Source organism: Harpia harpyja, chromosome 11, assembly GCF_026419915.1.
Source record: "Harpia harpyja isolate bHarHar1 chromosome 11, bHarHar1 primary haplotype, whole genome shotgun sequence".
NCBI classification, from domain to species: Eukaryota; Metazoa; Chordata; class Aves; order Accipitriformes; family Accipitridae; genus Harpia; species Harpia harpyja.
The window spans coordinates 12,204,937-12,222,097 of record NC_068950.1 but is presented as its reverse complement, the minus strand read 5'-3'; the positions used below and the strand labels follow the sequence as shown (position 1 = coordinate 12,222,097).

Here is a 17,161-nt window from a genome sequence, read left to right as displayed (position 1 = left end):
TCGGTGGCTCTTCCCGTGAGGACAGATCTGCCTCGTGGGGCAGGCTGATGCTGGAATGCCCACTGGGTGCCATTACTGCCCTTTGTGGGCAGTGTTGGTTGGTCTCAACAGCGTCTGGAGATGCTGCTGTGATAGAGGAACTGACACAGCTCAGTCCTGAGGCTTGGACCATGGCATCTTAGCTCCCTTAATGAAGTCTTTCACAGCTGTACCACCCACTGGGTGAAGACATGGATGTCGGGGAGTGGTGCAGGATAGAAATCTGTGAGCCTGCACAGGGATTACTCCTTGGATTGACCCTTTGCCCTTCCCTGGTTGACCTGAACAGTCGTGTGGTCCTAATTGCTGCAGATTCACTTTGGTTCTAATTTCCTTGGTCTTTTCACCCTTTAAGCTACATTGGCCGGAAAAGGATGCAGGTGCAGGAGCCCGAGAAAGCAGTTCCCAATGTCATGAACCTGGTGGAAGCTGATTACTCGTACTGGACCCTGGGGTACGCAATCTCTTTCCAAGGGGCTCAGAAACTCATCGGAGCTGAGCCTTTCGGCAAGATGCTGCCTGTAGATGAATTTCTACCAGTCATGTACAACAAGCACCCTGTGTAAGTAGGATGCCTTCGTTGCTCAGGTTGACATGAGCTGGGTCTTGTGAATGACCTTAAACCAGATCATGTTGGTGTGTCTCACTTCTGTAGCCTGCGTGGCAGGGGACAGGGCTACTCCTCGTGCTTTTTGGTTGTCTGCAGCAGAGCTCCTGACACAGGTCAAAGGAGGTGACAGACCTGCAGCAGAGGGGTTATTGTCCCTACCTGATGCAGGGCTTGTGGGCTGGTTCTGAGACACTTGGCTATCTCTGGTAATGGAGGCTTTGGTTGTATAGGTTGTGTGTGATTGTGAGGCACCTGGTTCTGGCTGTATAGTCAGATTCCACCCCAGCAACTACCTCCACTCCCTGGGACCTGCTTGCTCAGTGGATTGTCTTGTATCTTACAGTTACAAGCAGTGGCACTGATGAACGTTCACTCTGTTACTGATGCTTATTTTTCTCTCCTCTTTAGAGCGAAGTACATGGAGTACTATGAGTCCAGAGACTTGAAAGCCTTCTCAGCAGAACCCCTGCTTGTTTACCCCACCCACTACACAGGGCAGCCAGGCTACCTCAGCGACACAGAGACCTCTACAATCTGGGACAACGAGACCGTGTCAACGGACTGGGACAGAACACACTCCTGGAAATCCCGGCAGCAGGGCAAGATCCATAATGATGCCCAGAACAAAGATGCCCTGCCTTCCCAGTCATCTCTCAATGTGCCGTCCTCCAGGGATGAGCTATGACTGCCCGCTTCCCCTGGGACTCTGTTGACAGCTGAACCTGCCTCACACTTTAGCTTTTCACCCTTGAAAGTTGTAGAGCAGCTCTTCATGTGGTCTCCTTCCCACTGCTTCGAATGGCAAAGCACAGTGGTTGGACCTGACAACTAACCAAGGCACTTAGGACTGGGTGGGAGATGAAGGAGGAAAAAGAACAAGTGTTCCAGACTGGCAGAAAAAAGGCAGAGATCTGAACAAAAGCCCTCGCAAGCTTTTGTAAAAAAACAACCTTGAATGACGTCTTTCTACAGTTTCTCCTGTAGAACACTGTATTTATAAAGATTAATATATAGAGGTGTACAAGTGTTAATACCTTTCTGGATAGCTGCAACTGGGCTGCTGTGTAACTTACTCCTTGTAGGTTTGTAGGCTTTTATAACCCTGTTCACTGAGAGAAACTGCAGGCAAGCGTTTGGGTTATTTGGTTTTGTTTTTCAAAGGGATCCCTGTCAGAATCAAGATGGTTTCCAAAACTGTTCGGTGCACTGGAGCAGCGCTCCTCTGTAGTGTCTTGTCCCTCATCACACTTCTATAGAAAACTATTGCTGGCTTCCCCTCTGCAAATTTCAAAACTTGCTAGATCCCATCTAAACGGGCCTCCCAGTCCAGAACTGATGTCTTGGCATGTCTAAAATCTTGGAAGCTAGCAGAGAAAGTGGAGGTTGCTGGTTTTATTTTTAACACAGGCAGAGTTAGTCCTTGTCATGTCCTGCTTGAACCCCTGCCTCAATTTATTCCTTCAGGAAAACAAAGCCTGACAGCCTATTTGCAGGCCTGTTTAATTAGGCCATAAAACCGAGTGTAGGACTTCTAGGAACTTTAAATTTTAAAAGCTTGGTTATGAACTGCTTGACACTATCTTTATAAAAACAAAACAATCTACAGAAATGTTAGTTTTGTCAAATGTACTATTCTCGACAGCCTTGATAGAACTGTGTGTTACAGGACGATGGCAAGGCAACTTGTCTTGATGTTTTTTCATGTGAAGAGCAAACTTGTCTCTTTGGTTTGGTTTTTTTTTTTGGATGACTTCTGATGTACTTGCTGTTGGCTAACATGTCAGCAGAGTATGGTGGGGGTTTTTTTGTTTGTTTTTGTTTTTTTTTTTAATGTTTCTCAGAGGCCAGGTGATCATGGACCACACGTCTTAGGTTAGCTGGCACACACCTCAAGCTACAGGCTGTTGTTGCAGTGGGAGGATGCCCTCCTGGACTTGCAATCTAGAGACTCACCTGCTGGCTGATCTGTACAGTTGAGTATGTGTGGCTGGTTCTTTAATTTTTATTTGTTTTTAATAATAACTGATCAGTGTTGTGCTTTCTGCTAAAGAAGACATGTTATTACCTGTCAGCCGGTCTGATAATACATAGAACCTGGTGCAAGATGAGCAGCTGTGTGTATTCTTCATTGGGTGGGAGTAGCCCTGGCCAGGGAAGGCCAGCTCAAGAGTTTTTCAGCAGTGTCACTCTACCATGGAGTCACTGGCTGTATAAATGTGCCTGTTCTGCAACTACTGCCTGGAAGCTGTGTTCCTCCTGCTCTCCAGGCTGGAGCAGGTGCCTGTGCAACATGGTGAGTATGGAGAGCAGGTCTGCTGCGTGCCACCACGCACAGCCTGGGTCATTCCTCTCTGACAAGCCCTCTCGCTTCCTCCTTAGGTCTTGCTTTACGAGTCTGACCTGTTGAAGCATGATGGCAATCCCAGAGATGGTAAGCAGCTTGGTGTGGCCTTCAGAAGTAGCACTTCTGTGAACTGGTGAGCATCCAGAATATTGTCAGGTGTCACTGTGGATATGGGTACCACGTTACTAAGTTGTTCTGTCACGTTGTGCTTCCCTTGGGATCAGGGCTGATTTTGCAGCATAGCTGTTTCTCCAGGCCTTCGGTAATGCTGTTTGAGGGCTGGTCAGCTGCCGGAGCTGTGGTGGGAAGGGTGCGCTGGAGGAGCAGGTCCCCAGCTTGGCATAGCACCCATGCGGGCTTCCAGTCCTGCTAGTGCGGGTCTGCATCTGAGTCTGGCGGAACAGCAGGGATGGGCCAGCCCTGGAGGGGTGAGTCCCTCTGGCCTAGTGTCGTTTCTCTGATCTAATACTGTGGCTGCCTCTCTATGTAAAGGCTCGTTGTGGTTACACTGTGTTCATGTACATCACCACTGCGTATCTCTTCCTCCCTCAGTGTGCTTTTTGTTCTGTAAAAGACCCGTCTCTGTGTCCAGGAGAGGGGCCTCTCTCCCAGTCATGGGAGCAATTTACCTGCATCAGCAAGAGCTCTGGTTTTTCCAACCCTTTTCTCCTCTTACCTTTTATGATGTCTCTTCCCTGGGGAGCATCCCTGTATTGGCCTTGCAGGAAACATATAATGGATTTTTAAAAAAATGGGATTTGAGTGCCCCTGCTTTTTTAACCCTAATGTAGCTTGTTGAAATGATAAAAAGAAAAAAAGCTCTCTGCATCAGCTGCACAGCCTTTGTATTGCAGCAACTGGGCTACCCCGGCCTTGCAGCAAGTCCCGCAGATGTGGTGAGGGCAGGGGCGCAAGGCTGGATGCGGCCGGTACTGACCGACAGGTTAAGCTGCAGTACGGATGTGTCAGCCCGGTCGCCTCGTGTGGGACGGAGCTGGCTTGCATGGCCCTCTCAGGCAATGATGCTGTTGTTGGAGTTGGTTTGGATGCTCAGGGAGGCTGAGTTTTAGTCAACTTTGATTTCCTTAAGTAGAGCAGTAGCAGTTTATTAAAAGCATCTTGGCAACAGGGCTGGGTTTTCTTTTTTTTTTTGTATGTATGTTTTTGTTTTTTTCTTTTAGTTCACTCTGGAAGTGAGTGGTATAAGGGACTTGATGGTGGTTTTGGGGTGGGTGGGGAGACAAATTAAGAATAATAATGTAATGAGTAAAATGAATGTGTCCATTTCAGAGCAGACATGGCCTCAACCTAGCTCATTGTTCTTATACCTATATATATGTGTGTGTGTGTGTATGCGTACACCATTTTCTATTTATTTACATATGCAAGACCTGGTGGATGGCCAGTGGTTCTACCTGCTATGACAAGTGCTGTTTTTCCCTGTCTGTGTTTTCAGTTCCTTGGCAGGTGTTGCCCAGACTTAACTGTGTTTTGGAAAAGTAGGAGCCAGTTGAAACACTTCTGTGTTTTTCTGCTATTTTTCCACTTTCCATGTACTTACTTTTTTTGACTCATCTAATGGGCTTCAAGTAGGAGCACCAGCTTGAACCTGGCTCTTGCTGAGAGGGCCGTTTTTGCTGGGCACAGGGCAGGGACTGTGCTGTCCCAGGCTATGGTGCAGCTTGGGCACAGAAGGGGCGTCCCCTCTGAGCCTGCGGCAGGTTTAGCACCCACAGCCCAAAGGTGGAGGTGCCTTGCGCTGGGGTCCTGCATTTGGTCATACATCTTGGAAATGAGTTTCTGTCAGCAGAACTTAGGGAGTGATAAGTAAGAATTTGCCAGGCTGCTTCAGGAACCATGGAGGCCTTTTTTTTTTTCTTCTCCTCCCACTCCCCCCCACCCCAGCTTGTGGTAGAGGGTTTTTGTCCTGCTGTGGAGCATCTGAGCTAAGCCCCAAGAGCCCCCAGCTGATGGAAGAAACACCCAGCAGTGCCTACCCCAGTAAGTATGGTGACAGACCTGTGGAAGCTAGGAACAGGTTTTACAAAGTATAAGTAGCAAGACAGCTGAAAAAGCAGCTTTTTCACAAGAAAGGTTGTGGTGGTAGGCTCTAAAAATAAGACTGCTTGTAACCTAACAAACAACTCTGTCTCTGCTTTTGTATAAGAAAGGAAAAGTGCTGTTGTACTCTCAATATGGCAATATGAAATTCCTAGTTCACAAATAGATTGTATTTATCCTGAAGGAAATTGAGTAAGGGTCTGTCGTTGTGCTTTGGCTCCCTAGGTAGTTTAAATAGAAAAAAAGCAAGGTTAAATTCAGGGTACTCTTTCTTTTGCCTTTGCTATTGTAACATGAGAGGCCCTTTAGTGACAAAGGCAACTGCCACACTTCAGGGACTCACAGTGTGACTTTTGGCAGTTTTAGGAGCCTCCCCCAGTGCTGAAGTGCCTTCTGAAATGTAATGCTGACAGTGTTACAAACAGTACAAAACTGTTACTGGATGTGATGTTGAAGAGTAAAACAGTGCTCGAGGAAGGGTGTAGCTGAAGGGTTACACCTAAAATGGGATGTTTCAAGTTCTCTGGGTGGCAGGGAAGATGAGTTGTGGGAGCTGGAAGAAGTTGATAACAGTTAAAACAGTAAAAGTGATGAGGCTGAAGAGAATGACAGTGAGGTAAGTGAAGAGGTGGGAAGTGTAAAAAAAACCACAACTGACATGCAGTAATAAAGGCCAAGAGAAGAAAACAGATTAACTCCAGGCAAATATTAGTGGAAAAAAAGTTTATGTACTTGTATAAAGATTACAGGTAAGCAATTAAAAAAATCTTTTTCATATATAACCTTTTGGAGGGTGTAATTTTAAAATCAAGAACATTCACCTTTCAGCTTAATACAGACATACAACCTCTGAGTGAGCAATACTATACTTCACAAACAATACCCTCCAGACATCAATGCATGCTTACACTGAAATGCAAAGAAAAACTGAACTAATGTCTGTTGTAATCTTGCCCTAACTCTGGGCAAAGGTTAAGGCTCAGTTACAAACTCACTGTCTTCACCTTCTCAACAGAAATACAATTGGAATTCTTAAACTATTCAGACTAGGACCTGCATGGTGCTACTTGTAAACAGAAGTGATAACTCTTCACATAGTGTAAAACATAGTACAACCCAACATTGTTTGCAGCGTGAGTTTATCACCCATCATTAATGTACTCTGAGCCCAGTTTTGAAAAGTAGTGCTACAGAACTGGTGGGGAAAAAAGGCCCAGGCATGTATAAAATTCAGTATTTATTTTAACTAATACTAATGTATCTCAAAGACAGCCTGTTCAGTTAGGGCTGCTTACAATCCAATGTCTCATTTATGGCTTTTTAAAATAAAACCTCTAACTATCCTTTCAATGAAACCTGTGTTCTGGGAAGAGACTCAAGAAGTATGTTATTTAAAGTTTCATAGAAAACAGCTGATTAAATTCTTTATTCCAGCTGAATTCTTTAGTCCAGCTGAAAGGATGTACCATGTCAGGAAATTCATTTAATAGATGTGTATAAAGAGCAAGGGAGGTGGCTGTAGGTAATGCATAATAATGCTACAGGTATATAAAAACTCTGGTTGTTTGGGGTAATGCTTAAAACCTGGCTATCTCCTCTCAATGCCCACTTTTAAAATAAAAGGTCATGTAGTTGCCCCTCATCAATGAAAACGTGAGTTAAAAGTTTTGCTCTTGAAGAGTAATTGCACATATTACAAAGAGGTACATCAGTCATTTCAGAGTACATGCAAAAGGCATTGATTTCTGTTCAATGGGTTAGCAAAGTAAAAGGAAAACCACCCTGTAGTGGCATTAAGACAAGACCTAAATCCAGACAAGTAGTGTTTGTTTGCCTTGTTCATGAACAAACCATGACATTCATCCAAAAGCAAGTGCAGTCCATTCTTTTAAAGTTCTTTGGAAAAAAAAGTCCAAAATAGGTAATTTTCTGACGTGGAAGAAGTGCAAAAGAGAAGTTTGCCAGCTGTGTGAAAGCAATACACACACTTGCAGTTTCTGCTGTCTCCAGCGATGAGTGTTTTGGGAACGTACCCACCCTGCTTTTTCGTGAATGCAAATGCCTCCTGGAGGCAGCGATTGCTAGTGGCACTCGGCTCACCCACACCTTCTGCAAACCAGTGTTCCTGTCAGTCAGCTGGAGGCTGGCTGGGATCTCCTCCTTGGTTCAGGCAGAATTGTATTGAGACTTTTCTTCTTCAGTTTTACAAAAATAAATTTAGACCTTCTTCTGTATAACACTGGCACAAAGGAAAATGTTTTCTCACAAAAAGAGTTGGCTTGTGTGGTGTTCTTAAGACAAATGTTGCAGTCCCGTTTTCCCCTCTAACTGGGGCTCTCGCCTTCCTAGGCTAATGTGCAAAACAAAAAAAAAATTCCAGTCTGTACTGTCCCATAAATCCATGTCTGTCTGTCCATATACAGCTGCAAGGGCAAGGAGAAACATCACTGGCTGTAGGTCGATCAAATGTTCACTTTGCATTTCAGCCTCAAATATTTTCTAAGTTGAATACTGACACATTCATCTACTGGGATTCTGTAATACTGGATGGTAGCAAAGGTACAGTTCTCAGCCAATTCTCCCTGGCATGTTGTCTCCCTCACACTGTAATTTTGCTGGGCCTGTTGCTCCGGCACCCCCGTTTGGCAGTTCTAGGGAGTGTCAGACTGCAACGGCCCCTCATTTTCACCTGCCCGTTGACCGAAGCTTTTTTCCGCAGGATAAAATCGAAGTTCACATGGCTGTTCATGGCGTAGAACACGTTGGCGTTGCCTGGGATCACCAGCTCTGCAAAAGAGGGACCAGAGCAAGCATTAATTGGCAGTATCACATGTAGCAGAAGGAAAGCCAGGAGAGAAGAGGGACTAGGTGAACAGACTGCACATACACAGCCGGGCAGTGCTGGGCCCCTTTCCTTGTTCCGCTGTGCCGCTTCAGCCAAAGCTGCTTCGGGTGGTGCCCACAGCAGCTGTCCCACAAAAAAGAGGGAGCAGGGTCGCAGAGGAGAGGAGATGGAGGCCAAACCCAGACCATGTCCAGCCTGGTAGAGGCCCTGGCAGCCTCTCCCAGAGGAGGCTGTGCCGAAAGCTCTGTTTGCACAGCCCAGTGACAGTGGTAGCATCCAGGCCTGCCCGGATCCGTGGGGAAGTCGTACCCTGCCGCCCAGCCCCTGTGGCAGACTGTGCTCAGGGAGGGAGAGCAGCTGCTCTTCAGTCGATAGCTCTGCAGTCACAGTGCACATACGAAGGCGTACCTGGCAACCCATGAGTGAACTCTGCCTGTGTAAAGCGATGTGCTGACAGGCCATGATAAATCATCCCTGCACACCAGTGATCGAGGGGGGTTACTCTCACTGGCAGCTGTGACAACGTGTCCATGGCATTTCTAACGTTGCTTCACATTTTACTCTCTCCTTCAAAACCCAGCAGAACTTTTCAAGCTTCCCTACCTTTGTCCTCGGAGATGACCTGTACAAGCTCATAATCCTCAGCTGGGTCAGATTCCAGGTTGTGTTTCAGCATAGCTCTCTGGATGACAGCAGGAGTTTTGTCTTGGCTAGTTAGCTGGAAAGATAGAGTTGCAATGAGAGATTCTGCTTATGCACTCTATATGATTTAATAATTAGCAAAGGCCTGCCTTTCTGCAGACCGCTTGGTCTTGGAGAAGATTTCAGAAAACTGAAAAAATAGGATGGGTCAGTAACAAAGTAGTAGGTACTGCTAGATACTAAAGCATGGTATTTGTGACATTTGGTGGTGGTGTTTTTTTAGTTCAAGACGACCGATACTGTACTAGAAGAGACAGCAGTAAATCACAGTGTCTGCTCTCCTGAGCAAACACTTTGAGAGGCGAGGTGTTGTTCTCACTAGCCATAAAAGTCCACATCAATAGCTGCCCCATCTGTTGTTTGCAGACCTCAATTAATCTGCAGTCTCCTGTGCTAAATACTTTGACATCCTGCAAAGATTTTTGGCCTTGTAACTGGGTTTACTGTCTGCTGTGGAAGTGCTGTGCATCCGGAGCAGACACAGGGTTCCCTCTAGAGCCTTACGCAGTCAAAAGGAAGGGGGAATGGCTCTTTGCGATTTGGGGAGGGTCAGACCATTAAAATCATAAGGTAGCTAAACGTGCTAAGACCTACCCCCCGTGTGTTTGTTCCCCCCAGGCCCTGAGGGACCCGAAGCGTTTGCTCAGCAGCTGAGTCTCTGTCAGGTATCTGTAGAGATTGCGTGCAGGTGATTCATGTCACCCATGGTCCAGCACAGGCCCTGCATTCCCTCAGCTGTGGGCCCGGCACTGCCAGAATCCCTTCCCTGCAACCAGCGTCGAGGGAAACACCTGAACGCTGGCTGCTGCTGGTCAGGTAACCTTCGCCGCAGAGAGAAGCTGCATAATGAAAGGGCTTGTCAGCTTCCTCGCATACAGCTCCCTGTTTCTAGAAACCAGCTTGTGGAGGAAGCTTCTCCAGGAAAAACTTGGCACGTGGCATCTTGTGTCAAAACTCGCGCACAAATTCCAAGCTAGAGAAAAAGCAGCTAGCACTAGCAGAAGGGCAGGAGCAGCAAAGCCTTCACTTGATCAGAATGCTTCACTTTGACTTTTTCATAAAACACAAGCTGTAATTTCAAGACCCAAAACTCCCACAAAGATGCTATTTTCAAACCTCTCATTCATACCATGTTCCACATATTTTGAATTGTAACATTTGTCATTTTCCCTTTCAAGCCAGGCTTGATTAGTCCGCTCAGTGAGTAGGTGTTTTCAAAACTAAAAGCACCATTTGTTTAAGTCACCCAGGATGAAAACACGACCAATGATAACAGCATTTTGCTGTTCCACACCACTCACTAGGATGCTCTTGTACATGTTGCCATTGCTGTCTTCTATGCTGATCCGGATGATGCACATATCTTTGTTCTGCTGGTTGTAAACAGGAGGCAGTACTTTTGAGGTAATGGGTGTCATGGAGACAGAGCATTTGTCATTGGAGGACGGCAAGGGAGTGGATGAGATTAAAGATGACACCCCCGAGGAAGATGTGTCCGTGGAATGGGTGGGGGAGGAGGAGGAGGAGGAGGAAGAGGAGGAGGATTCAGGGACCTACACAACAGAAAGAAAGAAAAACACTGTCATAAGCAGGACATTTTGTATGTCTGCGCATGTCATTCTGGAGGAAGAACTTGAGAAAGCAGAAGGCATATATAAAACCTCAGTCATCTGCACTCTGTCCAGCAGGCTGGCATGGTATTCCTTGCCTCCAGAAAAAAGTGAACTTCAGCTGAAACTTATTTCCAATTCAGTGAGCGTTGCTTGCTCTTGCCTCTCAGTTAGAGCAGGCCAGGAGGTGGCAGCAGATACAACGAACAGAAAGAATCCGGTTGTGGGCAACCGGCCAAGGACTGGGACCGGCTGGGAAAGAGCAGAGGGCATGGTGGGCACCGCTGCTCCTGCTCCTGGTCAGAGCCTTTACATGAGTGAGAATACACACACGCTTCCGTCTGCCACTTCTCCTTGAGTAGTCTTTCCTCGTTGGAAACTGCCCCCTTCCTTCTGCTACTGCTCAGGGTTTTGCCTTTCACTTCATCTGCCTTGCTCAAAAACTGTCGAGAGGATCTTCCTTCTCCAACTTGCTTATCAAAACCACCGTAACGACTGCTCCAGCTAAATCGTTTAAATGATTTATGGATGCCCGTGTCTGGGATGTCATGCTTCATTTGGTTTAAGAACATTTAGTACAAAATACCCACAAGCTAAACCCCAATATGACACTCTTCAGCAAAACATCCCTGAGAAGGGCTTCAACAGTACAGTTAATGCAATTTAGTTCAAAATGGAAGAGTCTGTAGGAAAGATGTCCCTGTGGATCCCCTTATCAGATCCCTTCTGCTGGTTTCCTGCCCGTATAGCTTGTCTCTCTGGATGGTAATGACACATGCCCGGCTCGTCTGCTCTCAGCATGAACACTCTCAACTTCAGCCTTACATTCATTTTGCCGTGGGGTGTCCCAGCTGCCAGCATGTGGGGTGTAGGACTTTGCCTTCTCTGCAAACAAGGGATTTCCTGGCACGTCGGTTCAGTGCCTTTGTGTGAGACACTGGCTGCGCGTGCTAAGAGCGAGCTGGCAGGCGGGGCAGCAGCACTGCACCGCACACTGACTTCCCACTGGAATTCGACTGAGCCAAGGCAAGGTGTTCATGCTAGCAGCAGGGAGCTCATAGGAGCTCAAACCCACGGGGCTGGTGAGCTCTGGCCTTCGCTGCCTATCACTTGGTCAACTGCAGGTGCTCTGCCTTCCCCAGGATTAGGCTGTTAGTAATGCACACATACTTTCCCACCCAGAAAACACCTTTCGCCAGAGCACAGCTTTACTGCAGCTGGGCTTTCCTTGGTGAGCACACAGCTGCTAAAGTCAAACTTCCTTTTCCAGCTACAGCTGATTGAGCATGATGGACACAACAGCAGGCTGCTAACAGCAGAATAACTCATCGAACCTGACACATTCAAGGAGGAAATGACTAGCTATTGATCTTGCTCCTCTTCAGCTGATCCTGTCTTCTGTTCCATTTGTTTTTGTTTGTGGGGGCTTATAAATCCTCTTGTCCGTGTCACCACTAACATCGTGCTGCCATGTGCCATGAGCAAGCGTGCTGCTCAGGCTCCTCACCCCATTTCTCACAGGCTCGAAGGTAGAAATGCTGCTAGCCTGCCCCATCCCTCTCAAAAAGCACAATGAGGGACTGAAAAAAAAAAAAATTAACCTCATGCTTCTCCAGGGCCTCACCTAAACCAAAAACACTGCCAGGCACTGCAAGAAAATGTGGTTTCAGGGAAGGAAAACTTCAGTCTGACTTGTATCTCAGCAACATAGAAGGAATTGTGCAAAAATCCTGACTGGATTGCTTCCATTTTTACACATTTATTTCTAGAGTCTCTCCATTCCACTAAAAGCAGTGCTCTAGGCAAGACCAACAGGCTTGGGCAAGCGTCTAGGGCCTGCCTGTAGTGTCAACAGTGTCTCACAAGCTATGTATTCTGGCAACAAGGCCCAGACCATACCTTTTTCTGAGGCTCATCAGGAGTGCCTGTGGAAGTGATGCAGGCATCTTCAGATTCAGAGTGATTAAACTCGCATGATGAAACGCTGGCTGAGTCCGTGCTTTCACCAGAGCTCCCACCTGGAGTAGATTTGGGTTGCTCTTTGATGGGTGTGCTATGGGCGATCACCTCAGAGCCTAGAAACAGGCTAGTATAGAAAAGAAAGCATAAAAGCCAGTAAGTGAAAGCAGACCTGAGCTGGGCAAAGCTGTCACTTGGTTCAAAAATCTTACGTATTGTTTTGTTTTCCTATCTTGAGTGGCCTATTGTTTTCATTTCCTCTATGTTGTTTATATGGTTTGTCAAGAGTTTGTTACACACTAACACAATACCTTCTTGACCTAGCGTACCCACCAGCTGCAAGGCCAAAATTGGAGCTAATGCTGAAGTATCACAAACGAGACTCCTCCTCAGTCTTTAAATTTTCAGACTCACTTGCTAGGAAATGATTGATTGTAAACCTCATGCATTTACAAACCAAGGGACGAAGGGCAAGTTAGAGGCATGGCAGCTGGCTCCACCTTACATGCTCCTGCACGCTGCTGTCACTCCCTGGTCCCTCTGACACGAGGCAGCTCAAGACCTACTTAGTTGCCGTAAGTGAAACTGCATGAAAGGTAACGCATGGCCATACACCAGGCAAAGGTCTTCAAAAGGCAAATTCATCCCCTCTGCAAATTCTTTCACTCAATAAAGGTGCCCTCGCTAAGAGTCTGAATGGAGAGGTACACAATGAGGAGATGACAAAGTGTAAATTATAGGCTCTCCCTCTCTGAGACTCATTTCTAAATGCAGGTCAAGTAAATTGAAAGGAGTGTCAAAGGAAACAAACTTGTATAATACATAAAGTAGAGAAGCAAGGTGAATTATATGCTATGTCAGCATGCAGTTAATGATTTAAAACAATTTAGAGAGGTGTCACTCACTGTTGCCAGAATGAATTATGCCAGTCTTTTCGACAGTACTAATTTGCAAAACACATTAAGAATGCAGATGAAACAAATGTTTAGACAAAGACTGCACAGTGGAAACAAACTCAGTACAGTAAATTACAATACTATGGCACTGAAACACAGTCAGAAACGAGAGAATAAAGCCTGTGCTTCGCTGCGACGATTCTTATGCACAGCTTAGGCACGCGCCAAGGGAGACACAAATGAGAGGCCACCGACAGTTCAGGTACTGTCATCTTCAAAGCTCACATTCTCATAACATATCGCCACCAACTCAGATGGATGAATTGAAACACTTTCCAAACAGCTGCCCGGATTTTTTTTGTGTATCAGGACTCAAAACTCTAGATGGAAAACACCTATTCTTCTTTCAGACCCTAACCTGCAATAGCGCTGACATGAAGTGAATGGCTACTGGCTGTTCTGAGGAAACTAGGTACAAGAGCCAAGCAGGAAAGGAGAGTTAAGAGCTGAGAGTGCTGTTAAATTCATCATTTCCCCCCTCATCTTGATCATGCCACTGGTATGTGGGAGTCCCTTCATATCTCCTCTCACATCAGGTTCAAATTTCTCACCTTTCAGTTATTTTTACTTCAGTCCTTGATCTCTGCTTTCATTCCCTGCAGGTTTCCCTGAATTCCTGCTAGTCTGTTGTTTCCCGTGTCTGCTTAGCTGCACGCCCCTGTTCTCCACCCACCTCCTATTTGAATCTTTGAAGTATTAGACTAAATTGGACCACGTCCCCATGATTTTTTTCATTCTCTAACTTGAAGGCAGTTAGGCAGATTGTTTCTATTACCAAATGCCTTTTTGCTAACCTTAATTTTCATATTAAAATCCTGCAAGGAATTTTTGCATGTGTATAGCAAGTTAGACTAATAATAGGCCAGACTTTATCCTCATTTACTCTGTTTTGCTACTGCATTCAGGGAAGTTATTACACAATAGATACTGAATTTATAATCCAGCACTAAAATTGTTCCTTTTTCTGACACCTTAGGAAGGCTTGTTTGTTTCTAATCTCTTTCATCATTAATAATCCTCATGACTACTTATAACAATAGAAAGGAACAGTTTCAGACAGAAGTATGCATTTCTAGCTGATGGTGTCTACTTAGAGTAAAGCAGTGGTCTGGATCCCCAGCCAGGTTTTTCAGCTGGTGAAATGAGTACTGCTTGTTTGATTTTTTTCAGGTCCATATTAACACACCAAATGCCCTTTGCCCCGTCATACTTACAGGCTGAACCTCTTCACCATGCTTTTCCGAGATTTTGGCGATGTGGTGCTAGTGTCAGCAGCTGCTTCGACCTCACGTGAAAGGCTGTAACTGCAGAAGAGAGGCCACTGGGTTAATTTTTACAGACAATACTATTAGTTATGTATCTCAAAGTAGCAATATTCAAGAAATTCGAGAAACCTTCAGTTATTCCCACTTCACAGAAGGCTGCAACCCCACAAAGAGGAACATAGCTCTGTCTACATTTTACCATGGTGAAGAGGACATTTCACTTCTTCATAATAGTTTTAAAAACTAGTGCTTTTTTGGATGACATTCATCATTTTATTTAAAAAAATAAATCAAGAAAATACTTAACATATTAGTTTTGGATAAGCTGACTTTTTTTTTTTACTGCGACTCAGTACAACACAGTATGTATCTGTGCTTACACTCTTCGTGCAGCAGAGTGATATTCAAATACCTAGTGGAGATATTAAAATGCTGTAAGTAAATTGTCTTGGGTTGGTCTAGCAGCATGTCCAGTAGCACAGAACTCAGCAGGGCTGCAAAACCCACCCCAAACGCCCGGGAGACATTCATCTGGTGAGTGCTCAGTGAGCTCGGCGTTGCCTTGGCTACCTGCTGCCTGCATCCACCAGCTGAATGCTCAGTGACTGCATCTTGACATCCCTTAGGACTGACTTCAGAGTGTGTGTCTGGGCATACAGACAGCCCAGACACAACAGACTATCATATTTCAAAGTCAGAAGCCTGATCTCCAGTCTCAAAACTAAACCTTGCTCAGTGTTCAACAGGTTTTCTACAGCTGTTTAGCAGAAGGCAGATATATTTCCACACTCCTCGAGCAGCAGTATATGTAAGCTCCTGTAAGAGTATAGCTGAAGGCTGGCATAACCTACCTGCAGGTGGGTGTGGGGGGTAAGAAAAGCCCGCTTCGCCAGCTGGACTGAGAACTTACCTCTCCTCGTCAGTTAAATGCTGCTGTCTCCTGAACCACTGTATGAATTTTTGGTCTGGTGTCATGCAATAGCTGTTACATGCAGATTGCAAGAGCTTAATTTGGGCAATTACTTCAAATTCCTAAGAAAATTAAAAATCAAATAGGAATTTTAATTAGAAAACAAGATAAAGACAAACTCATTCATATACTAAACACATGCAACAACAGATCCAAGACAAACTTAGTTTGACCTGAAGTTCAGTTTCAGTTGAGTTACTATTTCAAGAACCAGTTCTTCAAACAATGAAGTCTTTTTTTTTCTTTTCCCCCAGCATCTGTAATGTGCATTGAAATGTCAACATTTTATCAGACACGCACAAATTAGAAGATAAACACAAGAAATCATACTTCACCACAGACCTTTTCTCAAGTACTAACTGAAGTGTAATGCCCATGCAAACCCCACCGAACGGCAGTGCTGCTGCTTGTTCCTCTAGGAACAAGGGTAGCAAAGGATCCTAAGTTCTTCAGATTATCCTACCCGCTCACCCCTGCACTGGCCAGACCAGCTCCGAGAGAGGAATCATGCTTTGTACTTTAGGTGGTTCTCGGGCAGCAAGCAAGGGTAATAATTAGGGGTGCCTGTGATGAAAGCAAAGTCTGATCCTCCCCAGCTTTGCACATTGTGGACTCACACTTGCACCAGAGGAACACAAAATGCTACCCTTAATACGTATGACTAAAATGGGCTGCTCTTCTGTAACTCCACTTGCATAAACATTTTGCCAAAATAATTCTTAAAAAACCCTTGTGTTAGAGCAGGTTATAGAATCAGGATGCAGGAATGGAGCTGAGTACTCAGCATGGTTCAGAGGACAGCTTTGCCACTGGTTTGTATGAAGCTGGACTGATGGCTTCGGAGAAGCTCGTTTGTCACGTTATTAGTATCCTGAGCTGTGTAGTTATACATACAAGGCAAGTCCAAGAAGTGGTTTGTAGAGCTGGGAGCAGTTAGGGGAAGGGAATGGCTCCATCACAGCCAAATCCAAGTCTGCTTTCAGACCCCAGAACGGAGATTTGGCACAACTTCATTCAGACAAATGTAACCCTAGTACCTTTACTCCTACATAGCATTACTTATCTCTGACCAACAAGAATCAGGCTGAAAGGAAAGACTGATAGCATTTATTTCTCAGTCCCGTGTACCTAGTTTGCTCTCTGCAGCCTTTTATCTACAAACAGTTTACTGCAGCAGAAGGAAGATACTTACAAACTGTATCTTCTGGAAAGCAAGTCTCATGCCACTAGATCTGATTCAACACACAGGACATACACATGTAACGTATTCCCATGAACACCAAATGCAGGGAGTGTGCATGCCCCAGATGTAAATCCCATGGAAGTAAGTCGCCTGCAGCTCCTCTTCCCCTACTGCACACATCTAAAAAGTAGGTTCTCTTCCTGCACCAGCCCTCACAGTTTGGCAGAGGCTCACAGCATTTCGGGGATCTATATTTTCCTCACAAACCTGCATTAAAATTAGCAGCTGTTGTATACACCTAGGCAAAGACAAATAGCCTCACCAAGAGAATGCTCTAGAAGAGGGCATCAGTAAACTAAACAAAAAACAAACAAACAAACAAAAAATATCACAGAACATTCAACTTACCCTTCGCCTCTTCTCAAAATTTATCAGGCCACCCTGTTGGAAGGAAAGAGAAGGGATCAGAGTAGAAGAGCACATGCTCAGTTGAATTTAATCACAAACAGGATGAAGTAGCAAAGGCTAATGTAAAGCACAGACCTGCCCTGAGCAAGGACCTTCTAAAAATACCTGATTCCAGATCTGGTATAAACCACAGTACTCATCCGAGTCTC

The 17,161-nt window shown here is 45.4% G+C and overlaps 2 protein-coding genes across 4 annotated transcripts in view; one reads left to right on the top strand and one right to left on the bottom strand.

The window, feature by feature from the left end:
- Nucleotides 1–1,598, top strand: part of COLGALT2 (collagen beta(1-O)galactosyltransferase 2) — a 56,789-nt gene extending 55,191 nt beyond the window's left edge. For both annotated transcript variants that reach the window (XM_052802016.1, XM_052802017.1), the window contains exons 11-12: nt 395–601; nt 1,058–1,598. In XM_052802016.1, the coding sequence (XP_052657976.1) occupies nt 395–601; nt 1,058–1,334 (484 nt within the window). In that variant the 3' untranslated portion in view covers nt 1,335–1,598. The remainder of the gene's footprint in view (nt 1–394; nt 602–1,057) is intronic.
- Nucleotides 1,599–5,762: 4,164 nt separating this feature from the next.
- RGL1 (ral guanine nucleotide dissociation stimulator like 1) overlaps nt 5,763–17,161 on the bottom strand; it is an 82,797-nt gene continuing 71,398 nt past the window's right edge. For both annotated transcript variants that reach the window (XM_052801604.1, XM_052801605.1), the window contains 7 exons: nt 16,953–16,985; nt 15,302–15,423; nt 14,341–14,430; nt 12,111–12,297; nt 9,903–10,154; nt 8,503–8,617; nt 5,763–7,841 (listed from right to left, as the gene is read on the bottom strand). In XM_052801604.1, coding sequence (XP_052657564.1) covers nt 7,654–7,841; nt 8,503–8,617; nt 9,903–10,154; nt 12,111–12,297; nt 14,341–14,430; nt 15,302–15,423; nt 16,953–16,985 — 987 coding nt within the window. In that variant the 3' untranslated portion in view covers nt 5,763–7,653. The remainder of the gene's footprint in view (nt 7,842–8,502; nt 8,618–9,902; nt 10,155–12,110; nt 12,298–14,340; nt 14,431–15,301; nt 15,424–16,952; nt 16,986–17,161) is intronic.